General features: G+C 33.7%; 1 protein-coding gene across 1 annotated transcript in view; it reads right to left on the bottom strand.

Annotated features, from left to right (window-relative positions):
* Positions 1 to 1,391: 1,391 nt before the first annotated feature.
* Positions 1,392 to 27,941, bottom strand: part of LOC123542633 (CD109 antigen-like) — a 50,409-nt gene continuing 23,859 nt past the window's right edge. Inside the window, exons 20-42 of the mRNA XM_053531802.1 lie at positions 27,469 to 27,504; positions 26,601 to 26,645; positions 25,734 to 25,757; positions 24,962 to 24,991; positions 22,244 to 22,313; positions 21,169 to 21,286; positions 20,716 to 20,829; positions 18,221 to 18,280; positions 17,586 to 17,726; positions 15,218 to 15,359; positions 14,291 to 14,467; positions 12,109 to 12,190; positions 11,755 to 11,911; positions 10,635 to 10,715; positions 10,194 to 10,365; positions 8,158 to 8,369; positions 7,294 to 7,461; positions 6,872 to 6,934; positions 6,587 to 6,696; positions 4,016 to 4,163; positions 3,143 to 3,248; positions 2,402 to 2,508; positions 1,392 to 2,241 (exon numbers count right to left, since the gene is read on the bottom strand). Of these exons, the coding sequence (XP_053387777.1) occupies positions 2,224 to 2,241; positions 2,402 to 2,508; positions 3,143 to 3,248; positions 4,016 to 4,163; positions 6,587 to 6,696; positions 6,872 to 6,934; positions 7,294 to 7,461; positions 8,158 to 8,369; positions 10,194 to 10,365; positions 10,635 to 10,715; positions 11,755 to 11,911; positions 12,109 to 12,190; positions 14,291 to 14,467; positions 15,218 to 15,359; positions 17,586 to 17,726; positions 18,221 to 18,280; positions 20,716 to 20,829; positions 21,169 to 21,286; positions 22,244 to 22,313; positions 24,962 to 24,991; positions 25,734 to 25,757; positions 26,601 to 26,645; positions 27,469 to 27,504 (2,381 nt within the window). The 3' untranslated portion in view covers positions 1,392 to 2,223. The remainder of the gene's footprint in view (positions 2,242 to 2,401; positions 2,509 to 3,142; positions 3,249 to 4,015; positions 4,164 to 6,586; positions 6,697 to 6,871; positions 6,935 to 7,293; positions 7,462 to 8,157; positions 8,370 to 10,193; positions 10,366 to 10,634; positions 10,716 to 11,754; positions 11,912 to 12,108; positions 12,191 to 14,290; positions 14,468 to 15,217; positions 15,360 to 17,585; positions 17,727 to 18,220; positions 18,281 to 20,715; positions 20,830 to 21,168; positions 21,287 to 22,243; positions 22,314 to 24,961; positions 24,992 to 25,733; positions 25,758 to 26,600; positions 26,646 to 27,468; positions 27,505 to 27,941) is intronic.

Consider the following 27,941-nt stretch of genomic DNA (forward strand, 5'->3'; position numbering starts at 1 on the left):
ACGAGCTCATATCACTGCATAAGTAAATTCATAGTTTTAGATTGCATGAGGGCAATATAAAAAACGTCAAATTGATACATTCAGCTGTGTTGTTGCAAAATCATTCCGGTCATACAAAAACTAAGAATGACACGAAATATAGAACACAGTGCAGCATTGATGATGAATATATATTTTCTTATACGAAAGGGCTTTTGGTTTCACTTGGCTTAAGCTGTAAATATACGTGAATGTGAGAGTTTTGCTTACTGTATCGATATTTCAAAGTAATTGCAGCAATGTTCATACATATCTTTTTTGTTTTACTTCTTTAAAATATACCTGACCAATGTTGGAATAGATAAGGCAGTGAACCGGAAGGACTCGTCATTCTATTTTTCGGCACGAAATGACGTGAAAATTTCTTTGATAATAATTCTACTTCATCGAAATTCAAAACAACAACAACAAAAAAAAAACAACAACAAAAAACAAACAAACAAAAAACAAAACATGTACAGTATGTCAACACTTGACACTTCCAATAAGCAAACATTTCTCTACAGAGTCAGTAATTATTTCAAGTTAGCTTTTTACAAATTTACAAAGAAAAACAAATCCGCACGTTTCTTTGACTATTTATTACAAAACTGACACAAGTACATTGTTAGTGATGAACGATGATATCCTATATCCAGCTTTAATTACAGACAGGTTTTTTTTCCCATTCCATTTATTAATACTTCTCTGTAGTACTAATTGTTTACACAGACCAACAGAACATGTATAAAATAGTTAAAATTGCATCTAATATGTTTTTACATAGTAATATCATATGATTTTACCATAGCATCAATTTAACCCACAATCTCCGGGTCGGCCGAATTATACCCTATGTACTGTATCACACAGTGAACTAAAAGAAACTACTGAACCAATTTACTCTTCAAACAATGACTGATGTCTAGGTTTAAACATTACAGAACGATTTTAATGTATGTGATCTCAAATCAAACGATACGTACAAGAGATATAAATCATTAAACATAATTATACAGGTTTGAATTTTGTTAAAAAAGGAACATATCTTGTATAAGGTATGTTATTTTTTGTCTTATTAGACTACGTATTGCTTTGATTATGCTATATATTTGGAAAGACCCTTAATGCAATATTCTTTTGTCACATGACACTTATTCTGCTGAAGATAATAAATTCGTCTTTGTCTACCCGGTACAGACAAAGTCATTTTGACAAACGACACCTGTATCTAAAATGACGTTAACACAGGCTACAAAAGTAGTATCATTCCGCAATATTATGGACAAGTTGCAATTATGAATTGTTTCGATTTGCGTATAACTGAATTGTGTTAATTTAAACATACGACGGCAGCTTATCTTACGAACTCTGTTACTGTATTATGCTTATGTGTCATAAACTTTAAGACAGAAACAAGCGATGTCGTGAAAAGTATTAATACATTTAGAACGAACCAGACTGATTTTGATGGTGATTCATGTTAAACTGAAAACATACAATATCATTACTTACACGACACATTTATGAAACAAAACTCTATCAAATTGAATCTGAACGTTACGCTCACGGTAATAAGATCCCATCAAATTCAATGTCATTTTTTGTGAAACAAATTAATTAAAAAACTGCAATTTTGTGTCAAACAAATGTTTCGAAAATAGATTCACGAATTCATTTAAATTAAAGTAAGATACATGTATCAGGTAACATCACAGGGGTTACTTATCCGCTATTCTTAAGTGGATGTATTCACTGTTTGATGCATCTTAGTTTATGTTTGGCAATCGATTTGAAAATTTAAGCAGGTTTATTGTATACAAACGTAAATTATTTCTAATACAATGTAATTAAAAAGGTAACAGATACAGTATTTACTGTCACTGTATCATTGGTCAAAAAGCATAAGCAAATATTTAACGACAACACTGTTACTATGTCACTGATCAAACACCGTAAGCAAATAAGAAAGATGACTCTTAAAACTGTATTATTGGTCAGGACCACGAGGAAATAGATTTCTTTAACACTATATCACCAGTTATCCAAACACCATTAGTAGACAATTAAAATATGATTTGTCATAAGGAGTATTTTACAGAAGGATTTTTAAAAACTGTTTTTAGATCCGTCAGTATGATTTGCTGAGATAAATGCAAAGCGTCTTCAGGGGGGTACAAGGACATGTCATTTCTCTCCACAGACCTAACGTCCGACGCCAGCCTGAAAAAAACAACATGAATTCAAATGGTAATGCTCATTTACCAAAGAAAAATAAAATAGAAAGAATATAATTTTTCTGATTTCTTCATACTATTAATTATCTTCAAGCAGTGTAAATAGAAATTTAAAAATATTATCAAATGCGAAAATAAACATGTACCTGTCCACCGCTTCCATTGCCCATGCAAAATTCGCAAAGTGGGCACACTAGACAAATATTTGCTTCTTTTAACATTCCAAATTCATATCTGGTCATTGCTTGGTGGGCTGAAAATGTAAATATCAATCTATGTTTTTCTTTCATAGAGTCTGGTGCATTTACTGTATGCTGACGACTGCACCAAGCATACTTATAAATATCCATAAATTACAAGAACTATTCAGTCGAGATTCATTATAGAATCAGTAGAAACATTTACAATTTAATTCATTTCGTGTAAACGGTATGAAGATAATCAAACGAAATGTTACACCTATAATACTGTTTATAAACTGAGAGAAAAAGAATACATACATACATGCATACATTACACGTTTTCTTCCAAGACTTGATATGAACAGAAGCAAGTCAACTGGAAAATGAAGAAATTCTACCGAAATCATAAAACCATAATAGTCTAAGATAAAAATATAATTGAGCCGCACGATTAGAAAACCAACATAGTGCGTTTGCGACCAGCATGGATCCAGACCAGCCTGTGCATCCGCGCAATCTGGTCAGGATCCATACTCGTCTGGTTGCTAACAGTTTCTCACTACAATAGGGTTTGAAAGCGAGCATCATGAATCCTGACCAGACTGTGCGGATGCGCAGGCTGGTCTGGATCCATACTGGTCGCAAACGCACTATTTTGGTTTTCTCATGGTGCGGATCATATTCATACTGACAAATCTGAAGTACCTGGTTCGTAATAGTCATACGCTGATACATGACATGCTTGACTTTTTACAACTGGGTCTTTTCTGTCCATTTTTACATCAACACATACCTCCCCATTCTCGTCAACCTTCGAAAATAAACAAACATCATATTTATTAATTTATATCAGCTAAAGTTAAGTCCAGACCTTCAATGAAATAGCTATTGATTCTTCCACAAGTAATCGGGCCACTCTTTAAACTGCGATACACGTTAAAATCCTAAATAACGCGGATAAGTATTGATGCATTTTGCTACTTTAATGACGTTGTATATATGTGCAATAAACTGAATTACAACTTAATGAAACAATGTTTTATTAAAGTGGCATTATGCGCATCTTACTGCACAAAGTGTGTTTTTGATGAATGTTTTATAAAAACAACTTTCGGTTGCTGTGCATTTAAATGTGATAAATTAACGATAATGTCGTATTAGTATTTGAGGTTGATGATTTAGAAATAAAAGAAATCAGATTAATAGAATAATAATTGTTTTCTTTAATCTTCTACCCAGTGATCTCCCTTACCAATATGTAGAGATTTCTGAAGTTGAAGGGAAGCAACTCCTGCGTGCAGTTTGACTTTTGTTAAAAAGACTGCCCCAGTCAAAATAAGAAAATTAATATTTGGGAAGTTTTTATTTCGTACTGGTAACAGGAAAAGTTTGATATATCGGATTAAAAGCTATAATTTCCTCCGCCCTTCTTACACACACACACATCTATTTCATCTAAATTTTTACTTGAAAAATGCGCATAATTCCACTTTAAATAATTTGGAAGTTCATCTCTGAATTGTTGTAATATACAAGTATGTCTCTATTTATTGAGAACAAGTATATCAAGGTACGTACACCATCGAAGTAAAGAGCGATATTCCGTCCATTCGTTTCATGCCGTTTTATCAAATCCTGCGCTTTCAGAAAATCATTATCAGGCTGAAATCCAGTCGGCATTTCAACTTCCATTATCAGCATACCACTCGCTTCTGGTCCAGTCCAACTGTAATGTAATGGAAAAGGCAATGTGGCTGTTTAAACTTACATTTTTCGGACTAGATTATCTTAAACAATTGATTTCACAAAATGTCACAACAGTCTATCGACCAATCAACAATTTTATTCACAAAAATAAAACATCATAACCAATATAGTTCATATGAGTGACAAGTTTTCTTTAATGTTTGTTAAAACACATATTTGAAATACATTTATTATGTACAAAATGTACCAGCAATGAATTTCAATCATACAAATTCCAAAGCAAAACTTCGTTAAATTCATTTTATTATACACAAGATTTTGTCCTCTTTATTATGGTGAAACAAGGTGTAACATCGAAGCATAATACACTAGATTAATGTCTTTAAGGTAGTGGACCCGTAATAGTGCACCTCCTTTTGAAGAGTATTTCAGTTCCTACCATTAACCTACTTTGAGTAATTGTTCAGGAGGGCGTAGGTTCAAGCCCCATTAGGACCAAACTTTTTTATGCCCCCACTTTGGGGGGGGGGGCATATAGATTTGCTCTTGTCCGTCCGTCCGTCCTTCCGTCCGTCTGTCCGTCCGTCCGTCCTTCCGAAAATGTTGTGTCGCGCGTAGCTCTGAAAGTATTTGACGTAGAGTCACAGAACTTAACAGGAATGTTGGTCAGCATGTGTAGTTGTGCACCTGGGGTTTCGCGTCCGGATTCATTCAGTCATGTAGAAGTTATGGCCCCTGACTTTGTAAAAATTGGTCATTTTAATGTTGTGTCGTGCCTAGCTCCAAAAGTATATGACCTAGAGTCACAAAACTTTACAGGCATGTTGGTCAGCATGTGTAGTTGTGCACCTGGGGTTTCGCGTCCGGATTAATCCAGACATGTAGGAGTTATGGCCCCTGACTTAGTAAAAAATTGGTCATTTTAATGTTGCGTCGCGCATAGCTCCAAAAGTATTTGACCTAGAATCACCAAAGTTTACAGGAATGTTGGTCAGCATGTGTAGTTGTGCACCTGGGGTTTCGCGTCCGGATTCATTCAGTCATGTAGCAGTTATGGCCCCTGACTTTGTAAAAATTGGTCATTTTAATGTTGTGTCGTGCCTAGCTCCAAAAGTATATGACCTAGAGTCACAAAACTTTACAGGCATGCTGGTCAGCATGTGTAGTTGTGCACCTGGAGTTTCGTGTCCGGATTCATCCAGTCATGTAGGAGTTATGGCCCCTGACTTAGTAAAAAATTGGTCATTTTAATGTTGTGTCGCGCATAGCCCCAAAAGTATTTGACCTAGAATCACCAAAGATTACAGGAATGTTGGTCAGCATGTGTAGTTGTGCACCTGGGGTTTCGCATCCGGATTCATTCAGTATTGTAGGAGTTCTGGCCCCTGACTAATGTCATGTAGTGGGGGCATCTGTGTCCCATGGACACATTTCTAGTTCTTTATATTTTCTTTTTTTCAAGTACATTAAACTGTTTTTCAAGACTTATTATTGATTTATTGTACAAAAGCGGAAATTTTTCATTTGATTGGCCATTTGTTGCTGTTTAAAGTGTTTTGTTTTACCTCTGATACAGAAGGGTGCAGAGTTAGACATCTCTGAACCTACTGAGTTACACGCTGTCAAAATTATTTATTTTGCCTTAAAGTTTACTCTTTAGTTTACATATTGTGGAAGAGGTTTAGGTAGGTTTACTTATGCCCGATGGTTATTTTTGAATGAAGAGAGCTAAATTTAAAGTCTCACAGGACTCGGCCATAATTTTTCAGTAATGGAGCTAAATTTCTGTCCGATTCAATCCTTTTACATACGGCTCTCTCGAAAAAATGTTATCGACAGTTTTAGTTTGTGTTTCTGAATTCTTTACCAATACTTTGACATTTCTATTATCAAAATTATTGGTATAATGAATTATCTGTAAACGTTTTGTATAGTGGTTTATCGTTATCACTTTGAAGTTTGTCTCTACTTGAGCTTTATGGATATATAATAAATTACACAAAATGTAAAAGAAACGACACAGTAAAAATTGTTTAAAAATTGCAACACACTGCGGAACAATATTAACTTTAAGACTGTATCAATTTAATGCATTTTTAAACATTTCTATAACGCGTCCACTACCTTAAGAATAAATAAGGAATAGTAATCCCTGCAATCAAAGATTTGATAGTCCAGATATATAAATATGAATCAAGATAATACATATATGAATTATATAATAAAATCTGCAAGAAGATCCGTTTGAAGAATAAAACGAAACCAAGAAAAAATAATAGCAGACTCGACTTTAATGAATCTGTTTATTGGAGGTAATGAACGACACCATGCACGCCTTTCTAACACCGACTTAAGCAGAATTCAATTACCCGTTCACCTTGGATTGATACAAAACAAACTCTATGGCTTAATTTTCATATGTAATATAGTAGATTTATGTACCTCAAACATGCCTTTATCGTCGCTGTATTTATCGTCTCGTTTGTTATTGTAACAACCACAGCAATGTAGTCATCAAGCTCACTTCCAGTCACGTAAAAGGATGTTGTAACCTACGAAAATGAACAATAGTTGTGTATATGTATATAAATGTTATCAGTTGACCGTAAACTCTATTTAAATGAAGGTCTTTATTTACCTCTATGCCGGTGAATATCAGATTATTACACTTCAAATCTCCATTTACTCAACTGTTGACCAAAAAGTACCAACATTTACAAAACTTACATCAATTACCGCTGAACCAGTCCCAGTGATTTGTATATTGACACTATCCAGAGCGTTTGGTATCTGCAAATATTTACATAACAAGTAAACACTTGTATCTCATTTATCTAAATAGAGCGCAATCCAATAAACTAGAAGACACAAACGGTTAAGGTATATCTGATAAGATCATGCTTCATACATGACAAATGTTACTTAAGGAAATGTTCTAGCAATAATCTTCGGTAATTTCTACGTAAATACTTATTCTAGTTAGGCCATTGCCATTCATTTACGTAAAATGCCGAGAATGCCGACATCGCATAGGGAGTATATTTAATATGCTGATTGTTATTACATGCCCAGTACCTTCAGATATTTTGTACTCCTATATACAAATACTAAATACATGTATAAGAACTGTTACTGTAGTATGCATGCACCTTTATACTGTGCACGACATCGAAAGTAGAAGGGGTCGCCGAGTATGAGTCGATGGCATCTTGTCCGCTCAAGATACTGAACTGTACACCATAATCCGGAGGTGGTCCAATGCTGCCACTGCCACTGCTTGAAAATTCGGAGAGAGCTTGCAAAGATATGATTGTGTCCTGTCAAAATAAATTGATCGTGTCTGGCCGTTGCTCTTCATCAGAGTAATTCATATGTTGTGTTTTTTTTAGTGTAAATTCGAAACGTTTTTCACCGAATGAACATCATGTGTAATGCTTTGAAAAATTAAATTCTGGTGTTGACGAGTGAAACAAACAGATTTCCGTTTTATTTTTTATTTTTTGTCTTAAATGGGTTTCATCAGATTATTCCTGATTTACTCGCGCTACGTCACGAGCATTTAGTAACATGAAGGACCAAAATACGGACGTCAGTTAATACGGTGCAAGTGTAAATTATTTTAGATAATTAGATTCCTTTTACATTTAACACGTAAGATCGCATGTCTTTACGTTTTGTATAATAGCCCCGGTGGTTTAGTGGTAAAACGCTTGAGTGTTAATCCAGATTTCAGGGGTTGGAATCCCGGTCCAGTCACTAGATATTACAAAAATGATTTTTAATGTCTCTCACCTAATTCAAAGATCGGTACTGGTTCTTCCAAGGAAAGACGAATTGGCGTATATTGGTCCTACATACCGGGCATGCTAAAGAAACAGACTGTCTATTTACAAAAGAGTTAGGCTGAAGATCTCTCTATCTCCCCCCCCCCTCTCTCTCTCTCTCTCTCTCTCTCTCCCCCTCTCTCTCTCTCTCTCTCTCTCTCTCTCTCTCTTTCTGTTAAGGTTACATACCTGAGTTGAACGGTATCCCCCTGTTGGATTACGTTGAGAAACAAGCCATTTCACAATTGGGAAAGCTTCTGATGTTCTTCCTAGTTTCATATAAGCCAAAAGAGCATATGATGACGCTTCTATGTCTGCAGATGGAGCTCTTTTTGCAAGAGATCGATCACCTATTTCTCTTTTTGCAACTGTTGTCGATGCCGTCCAGTACTTTTTATCATCTAGAGTAAATTATTACATTTTACCTGGGTATAATGCAGTATTCAACTGTTATACTTATGAAACAATACAAATTACTGTTTCTGGGTTATATTTGCCAGTTGAAATGTGAAAAGAAATTCCCAATGTACTGAACTCACGACTTTGTAATTCTTATTACTTTATTCTGCAAATATTTTAGGGCCGTTACATAACAAAACCTGTATTAGTTGCAAAATATCAAAATTGAGATAACAAAATATTCATGAAAAAACATTCTTTTACCTTTTAAAAGTAAAAAATTAAAGCATTTGTCTTCACTATTTCAAGACAGTCAATGCTTTAACGGTTAGTCCCTTAACAACAACAATACAGAGAAAGAAAGGGTTCTTTTACAAGAAAACTGAATAGCGTTTTTCAAAATAAGTGTTACTTTACTTACTGATACTTACATTGAGTGCCGGAACAGGACTGCATAAAGGGGCCACACTTTCGGACAGTTCAACCGCCCTTGAAACCTCACCATTTTCAAAGAGATGATATAGATCTTCGTTTTGATGCATATGCAGTAACGTGCCATTGCTTAAGTTTCATGTAACTATGTTGAACGAAGTTTTCAGTAATTCTTTACAAATGGCAGTCATTTTTAACGGGAAACATTTTCCAGAAAATCTTAAGTATCCAGTCGTACAAGACAGTACAGTATATATGTAATGGACAGGTTAATTGTTGCTACAGATATTGTTTGTTTACGAAATATTTCTGTGTTTTGATGATATACTCCTTAAAAACCTTAAGTTAGTCGTAAACTGTATGACGTCGTCGTGCATGGTGTGTATTTTGCATGTCATTTATACAAGAAAATATGTATATCATTAATATTGCAACATACATTTGAATATTTAGAAACAGTTTAAAGTGATGTTACGGAAAAGAAACAAACCAAAAAAAAAAAAAAAAAAACATAAACCCATATTTTTCTTTTGGTTTCATCACAGGTTTATCTAATTATACATCTCTATATTCTGATGGTGCATGGGTGCTTTTGAACCTCGGTTGTCATAGCAACACAAATAACATTAACATATAATATATAAAAGAGAATAATTATATCTTGTCACTAAATCAAATAAGGTTTCCTCATGGAACGGCCCATATATTGAGACAAAGATAAAATAATTCTACCTCAACATATATAAAACAGAATGAAATACCATCAATTAAAAAGAGATTCCATGTAATGATATCACGAGTGCGTAGTCATTTGAAAGACTAAACACTTTTTGTTCAAGAAAAAGTCACTTTGTGACACTGATGTTTGCGATTCTAAGGTAATGATAATGATTATTTTTTACATTCTTGATGATATCCACCAACTATTTGCCTGGTTTGTGCGGGTTTCATTCCTTACTAGCTTCAATGCCATTTGACGCTATACCGTTATAACTGTGACGCACAAACAGCAATTTACTGGCATAATAACAAAAGGTTTCGCCATTCTTTGTTAAGCGGGAAAACACATCGTGTCGTGTTAGAAAGTCTTTACCGTGTCACTCCATTATAAAATGTTTCTACTAATAATATATGCATAGAAATATTTAGACCGTATAATTACAGAAAACGTTTATACATGTATTCAATTCCTTTTCGTATGATTCAGAAGTTTGAAGGTAGCGGAAAACGCCAATATATTGTAATTTGATAATCTAAAATAAATCAGAATGTACTTATATGTAGACACGATGACTGGGCAAAGGTACGTTGAACCAACAGCTAATTTATGAAACAATGTACGAGGTTCCTTTGAAATACTCTATTTTTAAAAATAAGAAGAGATAAAATGTAACCGTCAATTGTAGCAGCCATCTTCAGTTTGTCAAAACATGTTGAACCGTATGAACTGCCAGCACTTGCAAGGGCATAGCAAACAATGGCTAGAGTGTATGCGTCATAAGCAGTGTGCATCCTCGCTTCTAAATATGTCTTGCCTTTAGTGATTGCATTATCGAGCTTGTAACCCTTGATTAATTCAAAGTAATGAAACAAATCAGTTTAAAGATATAAGTAAACGTCAGCAAATTAATAACAGATTTGTTTGGATTTTTACATTTAAAATACAACCAATGAGCACAGGTGAATATATTTCAAAACTTAAGTAAAAGTACCACCTTTACTTTTTACGTCATACAGAATACCTTGAAGTTTTTCACAATTAAGCCACCAAAAAGGGTTTATCAAATAGCAAACATTCTCATAGCAGAACATCTTCAAAAAGTTTGAATTCTTACCCGTACTGATGATATGTTTTTGTTCTCTAGCAAAGATATCAAAATAAATGCTGTCATCTTTATTCCTGAGGCAGTTCCCGCCTGAACAAAAAAAAAGCGTATCTGAGTCCTATGACTTCATTTTAGATAACAACGTCTTGAAACACTGTACAATGTTTATGCTGTACATATGCGTAAGAGTTAAACCGCGTTTAAAGTTTAAGCTTAAGCAAATCTTTCGTCATGTGAACCAAAGTATACGTTGTGTATTTTCTCCGTCTAGTCATAACTAGTTGCTTCACGAAAATCTTTCGCTGGCGTATGTTTCTTAATTTTAACTAAACGAGAACAAATATACCCAATCTGGTTGGAACCGTGTTTGGAATTAATTGTGTTAAGCATTAGATTGCTAAAAGAACTTTACAAAGTCAAAAAAAATTCTACAACCAAACACGTTATCATGTTTATTGTTTTAGTGTCATTTATTGTCAAAATATACTATCTAAATTGCACCTGTAACATTATGCTGAGAATTCTGCTATCAAAATAATGGCTAATTAAAGAAAATCATCTAATCAATCAACCACAAATGAACCACATAAGTCAAATGATGGGAGTAAACATATTTGCACCCAAACATTTTACTGCAAGCAAACCAAATTTTGAAATAATACAATATCTGCGCCTACACAAATACTGCACGGCCGCTTAGTTTCATACATTAATAGATGTTTGTCATGAGAAAGTCGACATAAATCTAATTAAACAGTATCCTAGTACTTTAAAATCAATTCTCATAAAAGACTAACGTAATGAGAAATTGAGGATATGTCTAAATGTTGTTATTTTATTACAAAACATTTTCTAAATTCATATAATTATATCGTGGCAAATCTAGCTTTAAAACTTTTGCCAAACATAAATTCTAAAGCACAATCTTCATTAATTTTATACAATTATATTGATGCAAATATCTCTGTCGACCTATTTAAATATTTGTTAGATACATTAAATGCAAAGCTAACTAACAAAACCTCCATTAATTTCATATAACTATGAAGTGCGTAATGTAGTTCTAGAACTTATATTTGCTAATTTAAAACATATTAAATTTAAAGCAAAAATAAGACATTGTTCGTACTTGCATGCTCGTTTGTATAACTCTTCCAGGCTCACTGAACGAGCCGTCAGATTGCTGACAAGTTAATAGCCAGTTCATAGCTTTGGACATTATAGCTTCATCAATTTGAATAAGTCCGTCAGCTTGGCCGAAGCATTTCAGAACAAAAGCTGTCAACCTTTAAAGAAAGTGAGTAAAACATGTGGCAGTAAGTATATACGTATCATATCATAATGCCATGTTTCCAGTTCAGATTATGCCTTAGTGTCATAAGTAAAGTGTTATTTATATCTGTTCCTGTTTTCCTACTAACAACGAATTAAGATCAGTTTCTAAAGTTATATCTAGTTTAGAATAACAACCAAAACAACATACCATGAACTACCTGATGGATCTGTCTTACCAAATGCACTGAATGACCCGTCATAATGCTGATATCTAAGTTCCCTTTGAAGTCCTAGAATTTAAATGAATTATCAAATCGGTCTCCAAGAAGATCATATGGAAGCATGGAAAAGAATTAAGCAAATTGCTGAATCAGGTAGGCTGCAATTGTTAATAAGAGATAATGAAAAGGTCAACAGCCCTCACACCTACCTAGCATCAGCTCAAGTGGTTTTCTGTTACACAGAGATTGAATAGACCCAGTGATCCCAAAGACCCACAAAACTATAGAAATTTTACAGCTGCTACAATGCACTCAAAGAATATTTTTGTGAAAGCTAATGCAATCTGTAAAAAGATCTTTATTTTTATCAATCAAAATAAAAACACTTGTAACTATCTGCGACATACATCGCCTTGTATTGCGAATCAGCTACTAGTACCTGTCGACAAATTTAAGATGCGGCACTACTCACCAACAGTTTGGTTGGAATACTTCTACATGTTCATTTGCTCCAAGAGTGGCATAGAATGTATATGTTCTGAGCAGTATGGGAATATGAACCGTTTAGAATCACCCTGCGCATTTTAAGAATTCCAATAATGTCTGGCAATTCTAGAATTCTACCTGACGATTCTAGAATTGTGCATGGGATATTTAAGTTGAAACATAAGTTTGGAGGGGACAACATTTTGGAAGGATGTATTGATTTTGTCCGAATGAGAGAACAAATGGAAAGACAGAATGATATGAAGAATAAAATATTTAACATAACCTCATAAAAAGTATTACTATATGTACTAAATCAAAATAAAACGAAATAAAATGTCTACAATTCACAAGGTACATGTAGAAACCTGTTACTGGGGTCTGCTTGGCAAGAAGCATCAAAGATCAACTTAATCCGTCAGGTTTAAAAAATCTGTTTGACAATTTTATATGGATACTAGCTATTTCCCCCTCGTAGAGAGAAGCATAAGGGATCAATATGTAACAGAATGGCAAATAACCACAAATGCTCCACAAATACAAATTCGTTGAAGTAATACCCACGTTATAAGTCAGAAGATAATCACTTAAGGTATATTACTGATTAAAAATTGTGAACAAGGCTTATACAATGTAAGATAGCAATAACACCCTATATACTTCACTGCATTTAATACAATAATCCCTTCTTGATGGCACCTTTTCACAAAAGAGAGATTGATATTGATGCAGCTACCTCAAAATGGTAGACAAATGAAGCAACTCGTATTTTCGTCCTTCTAGCTAAATGCAAAAGTATGACTTGCAATCAGTAAAATGTGAAAAATACAAGATAAAATACAAATAACGAAAACATACGCCCGACAAAGCTCCAGACAAATGCCTAGAAGAATTTACTATGCCTAGGGGGAATAACGTCGTGAGTTCTTAGTTTTAAATTATATTTCATTTGCTTAGTTAAATACAGTTGAAACTCGGTATTTCGCATTGCAAGGGATCGAGCATTTTACTTTGAGATAACCGAAATTCGATTTATAATGATATTTTATTGCAAATGTTTTCGGAACTAGATATCGAGTTTCAACTGTTTACGGTGATAATAATCCTGTTAGAGTATTAACTTAAGGTGTTTCATACATTCCGCTTTTTATAAAGGTTGTTCCGGAAATAAAGGATTCTCACTGTGTCATAATTATGCGGTTTGCGAGTGTAGTAAATATGTGAGATTGTCCATTATATTTAGGGCATTAACTTTGTAGAATACATCTTTTACTGTTGATCATAGTATTAAGTTCAATTAAACTCCCGTTTATGGCTGAAAAGTTTGAAACAGAAAAATGTAGAAATATACATGTAAAATGTTTGATGATATGATTATCATTAAAAAAAGGATTATGATTTAAACTTTCCTTGACAAATTTGTCCGACTGCATCAATATTTCAATTTTACCTTCCCGTATTGCTACATATATTACTCGTTACATTCTAAAGTATGACATTGAACTACCTTTTGTTGACTTAATATTATCCTGTTACGGGACTGCCATAGAAACAGTTCAGGGTTTTTGTCAGTATAATTGTGACAAGTTCCTAAAATTTTTCAGAGCAAGCCCGGACGATTTGCTAAATAATGTCCTACAAATATAGTCCCAACCCTAATCAAACTGAGAGTTGTAAATATACCTGTCTTGAGACTTTCAGTAGATTTCTTTTGAATCTTCGGTGTCAATTTTCCGACCGTTTTCAGATATTTTGTTATATAGATAGCAGGAGCAAAATTCAGCATCGCTTGTTCTCCGCAACCATATGGCATTCGTATCAGATTATGTAGACCCTCAAGGCTAGGAACCATGAGATTTCCTACAGAAAATTCGAAATATGTTTTGAATATTAAAGTGATGTACATATTTTGAACCTTGGAAATTAGGAAGAAGCTTAGATGTAATCTGGATTTAGAAATTCACCTCCCACGGCAAGGATAACGGACTTGTACTTGTCCAAAATATAAGTGATCCAACCATAAATTTTAGTCTGTACAACGAGGACTCTAAACGTCTAAGCGAAACAAAAATGAAATTTTAATTCGGCATAAATACAGCGATGTCGATTCAGTTGGCGAACACGCCCTAATAGTTTATTTTAACGTGCAGCTAATACGTCAGCTTTCTTTAACACTGACCAGGATTGCATTGTCATTCAACAAACGTTTCTGTAGCTGTAAAAGTATGAAAAGGTTCATTTTTTTCCTTATTAATTATTTGTGTCATCTTAGACTAGGACAAAAATCATTACAATTTAATCTGAAAATTAAAAGACTAAAAGTGGCATATTTGGCGTGTCTTAGAAACGTTAATTTACATATCTTATTAATTATTTGTGTCATCTTAGACTAGGACAAAAATCATTACAATTTAATCTGAAAATTAAAAGACTAAAAGTGGCATATTTGGCGTGTCTTAGAAACGTTAATTTACATATCTAATCTAACCTAAATGTATAGTATGTTTGAACAAGTTCCATTTAATGGGACATCCACCTTTTAGTATGAAAAATAAATCACAAAGAATTAAAAACAAAACAAACAATGGCATTCTTTTAAAGAACTCTAACCTGTTATTTTCATTTCCAATATTTTTGTCCCTTCCACCATGTCTACAGGGTTTCCTAACTCGAAAGTTTTTGTAATAGGCTCATTGTCTGGGTTGGCATCTATCAAATGTTGTTCATTGACAGATTTGAGCACGCCATTTGGCTGAAATATAAACACATTTTACTGAATAAGTTATATTGAGAATAGTTTCTGCAAACATACGCGACTAGTGCCGTGTTTGTGTAAATTTTCGCAGAAGGGGACTCCAAAGGACTAATGGCGACTTTAAAAAGCTGTTGATTTCTGAAACAATTGCTAAATTAATTTAGTACATATGTACGTGAGATAATGTTTTTCTTTAAATTTTCAAATAATGTTCAGATCAATACAGTTCCAACATGACAGACATTAAGCGGTCACCTGTATTAAGCAAACACTTGCCTCATTTCCCAGTTAAAGGTCCATTACTAAAACCCGAACGAGTATTATATGAAAACCAGAGTTTGTAGCTGAGACTTCCTATTTACTGAAAATATGGCCCACTGCATCGGTTCTGACCAAATAGTCATGAATATGTTCAAAAATAACTAACAAATAAACAAAAAATGTTGCCTATGTCAAACCGAAAGTATGCTTTCCGACTGCTTACGAACCCGTCGAGCATCTTCGGATTTTTCGGAAGAATCCTCCGAAACGAGGCTATAATTTATAAATAGATGCAAAATATATCATATGCCCAAACGATAACGTGATTTTTACAAACTTAGCACATGGAATTCAACAATTTTGTAACTCACAAAAACTTCATGAAAATCATTCTTATAATACAGGTAATATACAGCTATACTACAAGTTTTCATAAGGACAATTCAGGCCCTTCCCGAATAAAAGTGTTTTTACAACTTCGTCTGTAAACTTTTTCAGTTAATCTCTTTTCAGTATAATTTTAAGAATATAAATGAGTAACTGTCTTACACTGCAGAAACAAAGTATGATTGAAATTTACCTAAATACACTTATTTATGTACACATGGCTACATTAATTTAATAGCGAGCTCGAAGAGCTTTACGGTAACGCAAGTATACTTCCACACTTGGTGATGGATTTGAAAAGTTTCGTCGGAAGTTCTTAAAAAGCGCACCCTAACGGATAGGTGCTCACAGGAAGTACTTCTTTCCGGAGTGAATACAGAACTTCATTCAATTAGACCTTCCTGATTCAATTGCTAAAAAATATTCATCACTTAACAATAATGAAAGAATGCTTTCCAGTTGTTTGAAAAAAATATTATTTTCATTTAAAAGATCAAGCATCGGCCAGAAAATGGTAAAAATGTCATTAATAAGCAGAAAGAAACGGGAACGCGGTAATGACGTCACCGTGACACCGGCTTCCCATAATTTTTGCAACGTATGATATTCACTGTTACAGGTATGGTGACACTAAATGTAGACTTTTTCAAGTGAATGGGTTCTCCTGAATTCTTGTGAGTAGGGAATAGTTTCTGTGTGACAAATAAATGATGCATAATATTTTTAGCTAAATCCGATTTCTTTGAGCTCGCTTTGAGGCTTTGCCTTATTTCATATTAAGATTTTAGACATTAAACACATTGTCTTGGCCTAATATATGTCACTGTCAATTTTAAATTTAAATTTTGTACATCTCATATTTTTCGTGCAATTCGTGCATAATTACCATCATGGAAATACAGTTATTTTGTTGCGCGTCTTAAATGGATATTCGTTTGAAACAATTTTAAAATCACGTGATCCCGAAGAATTTCCGACCGATTACGGAAAAGCGATAAACACGAAAGTAGAGCAAAATGACCCCCATGTCAGTCTAAGAAAATACAGAAACAATCATTTGTTTCTCTGTACATGTGTTGATTTCAAGGGAATATTGCACGGCTACCGTAATGTTTAGTACTATATTTCAAAATGTGTAGTCTTTTTTAAGATTTATGTCTATTCATTTGTCTTTATTTTGCACCTTTAAGCTTTTTGTTTTGATTTCAACTTGTGTAGAGCAGCAACCTGCAATAAGCACCAGATTGTGCCTCTACCGTCGTTGGCCGTTTAATATAGGTTTAACTGTAGATTCAAAAACCAGTCTGTGAGAGTAGAAGTAATACGCACTTTCATGCTAGCAAACTGTATCCCTGTACGCATATAATTTGACGGTTATACTTAGTAATATGAATTTCTGCAGCATAAGGTTTTTATCAAAATAATACTAAAACAAAACGCCATATTTGCATACCCCAAGCAACCAAAATTAGTTAATCATAAAACCTTAAGATGAGATATAAAACTGAGCACACTCTGTAAACGACACTATTTTTATTCATTCTGAAGTTGACATTATCTTGCGTAATTACTCACCCTGACCAAGACAGTTTTCACCAGCATGTCAGAAATTGATGTAGAAAAGAAACCAGTTCGAGCCATCACCGTTATATTTAAATCTCCAAGTGACTTAGGGGTGACAAACACATAAGTTGAATGTCCCTCTCCTGCTTGCACCTAAATATAGCATTAACGTATAAATATTCATAAATATTTTTGAAAATGAGATAGATATGACAGGATGAGGCATTCAAATGCATGTTGTATTTCTAACCGCGTATGTTACTTCAATCTTCAACAGCTGATTTTCTATATTAATGTGCCCATCTTATTCATTAGATGGAGACTTTGGAATTAGTCATTGTACTTCTACTCGATCAGTTACAATATTTTGAGATATCTATCTTAACATAAAAAAAAATCAAACTAAGTTCTTATTGACATTCAGACAAGCTACCTGCAATCATTTTACTAATGATTTAGGATTGTGTGTCAGTGAAAACTATAAATATGAACACATTTGTTATTGGATATAAGTGAATTAATTACGTTTAAGAAGACATTAACATTTGATTTACTAACATTTCTTTGCCAGAGCAGTCAATACCAAATATCAAATGAAACACGTAATTTCCTTATCTTACATTTTATCCTTACAGATAAATACTTACAATTGTAGCAGCAGGAATCGGGTTATTCGGATCCTCAGATAAGGTTACTTGTAAAAACACCTTGAAAAAAATGGTTACATATATTTTCTTTAATAACCAGAGCCCAGTAAAAAGTGAAAAACAGCCGTTATAAGAAAGTATATTTAATACTATGACTGTGTTTTACGTCTTTTTATACGTTCGTGTAAAAGTTCATATTGAAAGAAAGTACTATAATTGAAAATCGTACGGATATTTGCTGACTGAAAACTATCAAGTCTTACTGTAGATACCATTCCTTCCTTTTAAGAGTTACATTTCTCCACTTGTAATTGAACAAAACTTAATCAAATATATATGACAAGGGATTTAACTTTTTTGAAATGTACATGTATCCGTCTGCAGAATCCTGAGGGAGTGGTTGGTGCGCGAGCCCGTAGGGCGAGGGTACCAACGTATCCTGAGGGATTCTGAAGATGCTATAGCACGAAATGAACATGCGTTAACGCTATTCTAGCATACAACGCAGAAAAAAACTAATAAATGAATACATTCGACCTAAACGTCATTAAATTTCCATGAAATGCTCGGGAATATTTGTTGTTGTTTTTTTCACGTTCACGTCAATTCCATTTGAATTATCCGTTTACGCTTTGCCATGGAACGCGCATATATTAAAAAGTGTTATAACAGTACGTGAGCGCGAGAAACTGTTAACACACGTTTTCTCTCTTGTTAAAACATCCCAGAAAAGTGTCAATAACAGCAGTTTAATGCTAGAATGACTTTTTTATCATAAAGAGTTAAAAATTGTAATATTTTTATTTAATCTTTTAGTTTATCTTTTTTGAGAACTGTTTTCAATAAAATGGTTCTCTCACTTTTACAAAGAGTTGCAACTTTTCTGTATCATGGAGGTATTGGGTTCTCCCCCTAGAAAAAAATGAACTTTATGAAATCCTGAATTCTAATATGGCTGTAGGTTATTTAGTTTTAAGTTAAATTATGTCCAATGTCCATTTAAAAAAAATACTTTAGAGTAAGAACTGGTACCATCCATGTTTGTTTCATAAGTCAAATGCAGAACTCTAGTGAGCTTTAAAGATAAAAATGTCTGTATCTTCTTATCAATATTAAGGAAACATAGCTACAGTAGTACTAAATATGTAATCAAGCAACACTTTTGGCTATTTGGATAATGGCAGAAAGAAAAGGAAAATCAAAATTCCAGTTAAAGTGGCATTTTCATCTTTTATGTATGTCAGTTCCTTCTTGTATTTCATTGTGGAACTATAAGTGATATTTCGATAGCATTTTCAAGGAGGTTCTTTGCATTTTAAGAAATGTAATCAAACCTTTTTATGTGTTTATACCTACATTTCAGCTTTCAGTTTGAAAGATATTCCATAATGTTGACTTGTCAAACAAAATAATTCTCTAAGAAGATACATAATTGCACCTACTTTTCTTGGTGTATTTTGTGGTTTATATTAAGGCTAGTAACGCTTTTTAAAATGGGTCTGGCTATGTGCTACAGATTTCAGAAGATTGTTAAGTTTTTAAAGAACATAAAGTAAATGTATACAGCTTAGGTAAGAGCTTCAATACTTTCAATTAATCATGAACGCTTCTTCAGCAACGTTTAATACTTAAATGTTGATGGATATACTGTTCTCATTTAACAATGAAGAAAGAGTATATATAATATGTAAAAGACCAATATTAACACTAAAACAATTCAAAAGCAAAGAATATAGCTTTCAGAGTAATGGATTTTTTTTTCAATAGTCTGATCTGGATCTAGATATTTTTCAATAATTTCGGAGTCAGAATTTTTTCTTCATTATGTTAAAACCAGCATACTGTATATTTTTAAAGAAAATGAAAAGACAGACAATAAAATAATCCCATCCCACAGATTACATCAAATGGTCCCTAAAGACAACATGCCATTACCAATAATACAAATGGGACCTTTAAAAAAAGACATTTCACATTCACATTTGCTAGGTATTGTAACGGACTCAACTATGATTCTTTTCCAGTGCGAAACTATTGTAACTACACGTTTTCTTTTTTTCTCTTGTAAGATGAAGAAGCTATTTCTGTACCAGTTTCATATATAACAATTCTTTAGATAAATGACAAAATAGCATTAATTATTATATGGATACAGTTACAATACCTTTGTACCAATGTAAACTTAAATATCTTAGTGCAAACTATTGTCAGTGCACTGGTACTTAGTATTAGTAAAAATGCACATACAATAAAATGACAAATATCATTTTTAAAAACATACATACATGTGTAAAGAAAAAACAAATTTGAGTCATTAAAGTCAGTTACTAACGCTGAGCCTCCGATATGTAAAAAAAACGTCGTTTGTTTATATGTGGAGTGCTGGATGAGTGGCTGCTTTCTATGAATTACACTAGAAACAGCCATAAACTCTGTTTTTACCCCATTAGCCAGGTAAATTTAACGTTAAGAAAACACACATATAATACTTATACCTGTTGTCGATATGGTAAATAATTAAACGCAGTTATTTGCAAAAGGAATTCTTCGCCGAGGATAATAGAAGTTGGAAGATCCATTGTTAAGAAAAAGTTTTTCTTGACTGTTAACTGAAATATTCAGGAAATTTCATGTACATATTATAAATAAAAGAAAAAAAGATGATCGTGCATGCACATTACATCACAATAGCGACTTATCACATACACGCAAAAAAGTACCTTTATTTCTTAATGACAGTACTTATTTTGTCAACATGTTGCGCTAATAATAATGAAATCTTGTAATATCATTTTTGCAACATTATGTCACGTTTTTACTAGCGATTGTTTGGTATGCAAATGTACTTTAGTTTTAAATTAATAATTTATGACAACATATATTTAAATGGTTTAATGTACTACGTATTCGTAAATTAAAGCCATCATATATGAACAAAATTATTTTACCTCTGGTTTGTCATTGCATATTCCGAATCCTGTAGTTGGGTTGACCGCAAACACTGATGTCACCCAGGTTGTAAGAGAGTCAGGAACTGTTTTCTTAATGCTAATTTCTCCAGATGCACTAGAATAGTGTTGAGTTATATAAGAAAATGGGAAGTATCTTAACTATTTTTATTCTATACATACTTATCTCTTCTAATTAACGTTTTCACTTTTGCACCACGTAACCGACTGTCCACTATGTTTTGGACACAGTATATTCTGTATCGGATGATGCAACGACTTTGGCCCGACTGTCCCTGTTAACTAAACGGTACACGCCTTTGATGGATAAAAGTACCCGTAAGAAGATCAACATTGATAACGAAATAAAAATATACAGAAAAAGTATAAATCATTATAAGAATCAGATAAATAATCTGAATTATAGGTTACTAGCTTTGTATCGGGAAATATGAACGAGTTCTGCAGCGGAAATATTGCTCGTCTTTAGAAGTGCACAATTCTTTCGCTGAAGAATGAGTGCATATTTCCCGATGCAAAGATAATAATGTTTTATCACAATACGTATCTACAAGTACAATGTAATGTAAATATTAAGAATTTCTTCAACAGCCTGAATAAGATTGACAATACTGAATTTAAAAAGAAAGGATTAATGCACCAAAACACATTACATTACGTTACGAACCCGATATGGAATTCAGGCGTCAGTGTGTGGAAACATTTTCACGTTTTCGGTACAGTTGTAACTTAATGAGGAATATTAACAGGTATGTAATAATACGTATTACTTGCGATACCGAGATGGCAATAAAGCAAAGATATATATATATTACAATTGTTGATATAATTAAATAAAGAGAAAGTAGCAATACACAATCTTATTTTACGTGCATTACAATCAGTGTTCCCAGAAACCCCAAAACGGGTTTTTTTCACCCCCAGTTCTGGAGACAGCTGTTATATATCTCTAAGTGAGAGGGTGCAAAAGTGCAAGAGAAAACAAAGTTCACCCCTGTCAGTGGGAGTACGGATAATACTCACAACTCTGATAGTTTAATTGTGTTTTCCTTACCCGATATTATACTCATCCCAAATCCAAGTTTCCGGAAATAGACTTCTTACAATTTCCCCTAAATTCGGCCCTAGGACGAATGAACAATAAAGATATGAGAAAGCCATCATCTAGAGAAAAGAAAACCCAAATGCATAACGGACATGTAAATAGACAGACATAAAATTAACCTTGATAGCAATCAATTTTAAAAACTTGCAGTACAGTTCTCCGTTCTATGAAGTGCAGAATCAGTTGTTATTTTTGTGTGTCGTAATGTCAACCTTTCATCTGTGTTTCGCAGTCAGTGTTATACGCTCGTATCTATGTGTCGTAATGTCAATGTTTCATCTGTGTTTCGCAGTCAGTGTTATTTCCGTGTGTCATAATGTCAACCTTTCATCTGTGTTTCGCAGTCAGTGTTATATCTGTGTGTCGTAATCTCAACCTTTCATATGTGTTTCGCAGTCAGTGTTATATCGTGTGTCGCAATGTCAACCTTTCATCTGTGTTTCGCAGTCAGTGTTATATCGTGTGTCGCAATGTTAACCTTTCATCTGTGTTTCGCAGTCAGTGTTATTTCCGTGTGTCGTAATGTCAACCTTTCATCTGTGTTTCGCAGTCTGTGTTATATCTGTGTGTCTTAATGTCAATATTTCATCTGTGTTTCGCAGTCTGTGTTATATCTGTGTGTCTTAATGTCAATGTTTCATCTGAGTTTCGCAGTCAGTGTTATGTGGTGTGTCGTAATGTCAATGTTTCATCTGTGTTTTGCAGTCTGTGTTATTTCTGTGTGTTGTAATGGCAACCTTTCATCTGTGTTTGGCAGTCAGTGTTATATCTGTGTGTCGTAATGTCAATGTTTCATCTGTGTTTCGCAGTCATTGATATATCGTGTGTCGTAATGTCAACCTTTCATCTGTGTTTCGCAGTCAGTGTTATTTCCGTGTGTCATAATGTCAACCTTTCATCTGTGTTTCGCAGTCAGTGTTATTTCCATGTGTCGTAATGTCAATGTTTCATCTGTGTTTCGCAGTCAGTGTTATTTCCATGTGTCTTAATGTCAACTTTTCATCTGTGTTTCGCAGTCAGTGTTATATATGTGTGTCGTAATGTCAATGTTTCCTCTGTGTTTCGCAGTCAGTGTTGTATCGTGTGTCGTAATGTCAATGTTTCATCTGTGTTTCGCAGTCAGTGTTATATTGTGTGTCGTAATGTCAATATTTCATCTGTGTTTCGCAGTCAGTGTTATATCGTGTGTCGTAATGTCAATGTTTCATCTGTGTTTCGCAGTCAGTGTTATATCTGTGTGTCGTAATGGCAATGCTTCATCTGTGTTTCGCAGTCAGTGTTATATCGTGTGTCGTAATGTTGATATTCATCTGTGTTTCGCTGTCAGTGTTATATCTGTGTGTCGTAATGTCAATGTTTAAGCTGTGTTTCGCAGTCAGTGTTATATGGTGTCTCTTAATGTCAATGTTTCATCGGTGTTTCGCAGTCAGTGTTATATCCATGTGTCGTAATGTCAACCTTTCATCGGTGTTTCGCAGTCAGTGTTATTTTCATGTGTCTTAATGTCAACCTTTCATCTGTGTTTCGCAGTCAGTGTTATATCGTGTGTCGTAATGTCAATGTTTCATCTGTGTTTCGCAGTCAGTGTTATAGCTGTGTGTCGTAATGTCAATGCTTCATCTGTGTTTCGCAGTCAGTGTTATATCGTGTGTCGCAATGTCAATGTTTCATCTGTGTTTCGCAGTCAGTGTTATATCGTGTGTCGCAATGTCAACCTTTCATCTGTGTTTCGCAGTCAGTGTTATATGGTGTGTCGCAATGTCAATGTTTCATCTGTGTTTCGCATTCAGTGTTATATCGTATGTCGTAATGTCAATGTTTCATCTGTGTTTCGCAGTCAGTGTTATATCGTGTGTCGTAATGGCAATGTTTCATCTGTGTTTCGCAGTCAGTGTTATATCTGTGTGTCGCAATGTCAATGTTTCATCTGTGTTTCGCATTCAGTGTTATATCGTATGTCGTAATGTCAATGTTTCATCTGTGTTTCGCAGTCAGTGTTATATCGTGTGTCGTAATGGCAATGTTTCATCTGTGTTTCGCAGTCAGTGTTATATCTGTGTGTCGTAATGTCAATGTTTCATCTGTGTTTCGCAGTCAGTGTTATATCGTGTGTCGCAGTGTCAATGTTTCATCTGTGTTTCGCAGTCAGTGTTATATCTATGTGCCGTAATGTCAATGTTTCATCTGTGTTTCGCAGTCAGTGATATATCGTGTGTCGCAATGTCAATTTTTCATCTGTGTTTCGAAGTCAGTGTTATATCGTGTGTCGTAATGTTAATGTTTCATCTGTGTTTCGCAGTCAGTGTTATATCGTGTGTCGTAATATCAATGTTTCATCTGTGTTTCGCAGTCAGTGTTTTAACGTATGTCGTAATGTCAATGTTTCATCTGTGTTTCGCAGTCAGTGTTATATCTGCGTGTCGTAATGTCAATGTTTCATCTGTGTTTCGCTGTCAATTTTGTGCGTAGCTGATCAATGTCATAACAGTGTGTCATAGGGTCAATGCTATATCTGTATATCGCAGAGTTACTCCTGAAAATCAGTAACCAAACTAAAGCTTGACCTGGAATTATTTTGAAGTTTTTATCAACGTTACAAAAATGAACTATGTGCGAAATTTCGACTCAAATTAACTTTCTTTAACACAGGGAATTAAGTATACCAACCTGGAAGATCTAGAGTAATCATGGGTTCATCTGAAATTGAAATCTTAAGCATTTAAAAACCTTTCATATAAAAATGTTCCATTTAAAGGTATTTTAAGATGTCTAATGATTAGTTATTCGTGAACATATGTCTGCTTTCAAATTGATAATCATTAGACCACGATTTTATCATATCTTGCGCGTGAGAACATTAACAACTGCAAAACAAGGGAATAGTTTGCGTTTGAGAACAGTTACAATTTCAAAACAAAGAAATAATTAATAATTTACACATGGACATTAGCGACTTCAACACAAGAAAATATTTAAAACAAAAAAATAATATTAAAATAATATTTTGATATTCTAGCTGATAAACTACTTAATTTTTTGTCTTAACTTAGAACATTTCTTGGTTTAATCTTGCTTTGTAGTCATAGATGACTAGACTGAATGAATTTTTAGATTTGCTGAAAGAAAATGAATCTTAATGGCGAAAATGGGTGATCGCCTACGTTGAATTTTGCCAAATGTAGCAGTTCATTATCAACAATTTATCACTCTCGAACGGACACAACATGTATATCACATAACCCTACATAAAAACATAGCAGGAAACAAAATTTCGCAATTGAATGACCAGTAGTTTCATTTTAAACCCCTTCCAAATGCGACGGTTATAATTTTAGCAAAAGAAAATAAAGACTGAAATAATTAAGCTGTCTGAAACAATTTAAGTAAATCTAAAGGAAATGGTTCGTTCTTTGTTGAGTTGACTTAAGCCCATACTTACATATGGTATTGTCTTCTCCAGCCGCTACAAAACAAGCAAATATTAATTCCATTTATAAATATTTAAGAGCCATTAATTCATAATGTCCACATTATATAATTTTCAGAAATGTCAGTGCTACTAAATGTATATTGTTTGGTCATTTTGGATCTTCGAGTATGTTCACATTATATACATATTTCCGCTTACCCTTATAGCATAATTTATTACTACACTCAACCCACATCAGATCTTGCTTTGCTTGGTTGTGTCAATGCCGTATAGATTTTATTAGCATGTCTTGCGCACCGTGCGAGGCAGTGTACATAATTTCAGTTTATCTTTGTAGATTATAATGTTAGTATTTAAAATCGTGCACATCTAACGTCTGCTAGGGTCACATATATAGCTAAGGCACATATTTAAATAAAATGGCACATTTTTACTAAAAGTGCATGTTTGTGACTATTTGGAAATCAAAACAAAACGAGAACTGATGAGGTGGAGGACAGCTTTTGGTTATGGACTTGAACTGATAGCTTTAAGAAATTTCCTTTCCAGTTTGGTAATAAAGTTATTCTTTGCTTTTCAGTAATAAAAGGTCACCCTTACGTTTTATTGGGACAAGTTGTCATTCGCAATTTCGTAACTCCAAAGATAATTACGTCAGTAATGTACAAAGTACAATGTAGAAGAGAGTTCGTAGATACCGAAATAAAGCCAGCATAATTCGGTTTATATGATACAATGACGTAAATCTATTTTAACGTTATGATATTATTAGCTTTGCAAAGTTGTCTTTGCTAGAAACTCAGACTTGCAAAACGCACTATTCCTTTCAGTAAACAGATTATTAAACATTAGACAACTGAACTGTATCGTACTTACCTGATTGTGTGTACATAAGTGAATCAGGATCCCGCGGTATCTCATCTATTTAAAAAAGATAATGCACTGCACACAATACATCAAAATTATTAAACACAAATTCAGACACAATTTCTACAACAAGAATTTATTTTTGTAGTAGCCTGAGATACATGAATATCAGACATGTACATTGAAATGTTTTGCTCTTTTTAAAGTCTGCATATAAGTTTGATGGTTGTTATAGAAGTTTTTAGAACAGTTGGATTGCATGAACAAACAATTTGCAGGGAAGTATGAGTTACATTTCAATGATAAACACTTATTGGTCAAACAACGTCAAGTTGTATTGTTAAAATACCTGCTACTTATACTACTTATAGATATAAGTTAAGTTTTGATCATCACCTTCATCATCATCATCATCATCATCACCATCACCACCATCATCATCATCATCATTATTGATATTATCATCATTATGATCATTTTGATAGTTTTTCAAAACGGTTTAATTATTAAACAAATAAATATTCGATACCGATTATCTAAAACTTTCATTTTCATTTATCATTATCAAATATTTAGTCCGTATATATTATCAAATGCACTTATATTTCACTTTATTATGCTGGACGCAGTTGCTTCTGCCTTTGCAACCAGTGTAGATCATGATCAGCCTACACATACGTGCAGTCTGATCAAAATATGCACTGTTCGTCATTCAGTTAGTATCGTTTCAGTATCTTTAAAATAACCGTGGTACTGTCCAAAAGTTAGCAAGGTAAGGGTTAATATTCTTGTTTGTAAGTATCTAATGTGTTACGCATAACACAAACACATCGACTATTGTGCTATAGTAAAAAGCACTTAGTCTACCAAAAATTACCGAGTCTTGACTTCCAATCCCTTGGATCTCTTGTTGCTGAAAAATAATTAAATTTACAACTATTAACTTAATTTGCTAAATATTAATGATTTTATGAAAATGGTTAAAGCATGCTCATGTCAGCAGCCGTTCAGTCATTAAAAGATGACTTTTTTCCGTAAGGCATACATGAACCGTGCACAATAGAATATAAATTACCACTTGTTCAATATGCATAGAATTCGCGAGTGAAATCGGTTAGTATATTTTTCCGAGCATGACCATGGTTCAGTTAGTATACTTAGGAGTAGGGTAAAACATGAACAGTGGCATTTTCGTTCTGGTCTGGTACCAGTGCCCTGCTCTTGCTCCCGAACACTAGCTCTTTAAACGGTTAATGTTTATCTTATGGTAACCTGACACTGCTTAAACTATATACGCTCATAGGTATTAAGTTGATATATATATATATATATATATATATATATATATAT

This window comes from Mercenaria mercenaria, chromosome 19, assembly GCF_021730395.1.
Source record: "Mercenaria mercenaria strain notata chromosome 19, MADL_Memer_1, whole genome shotgun sequence".
Taxonomy (NCBI): Eukaryota; Metazoa; Mollusca; class Bivalvia; order Venerida; family Veneridae; genus Mercenaria; species Mercenaria mercenaria.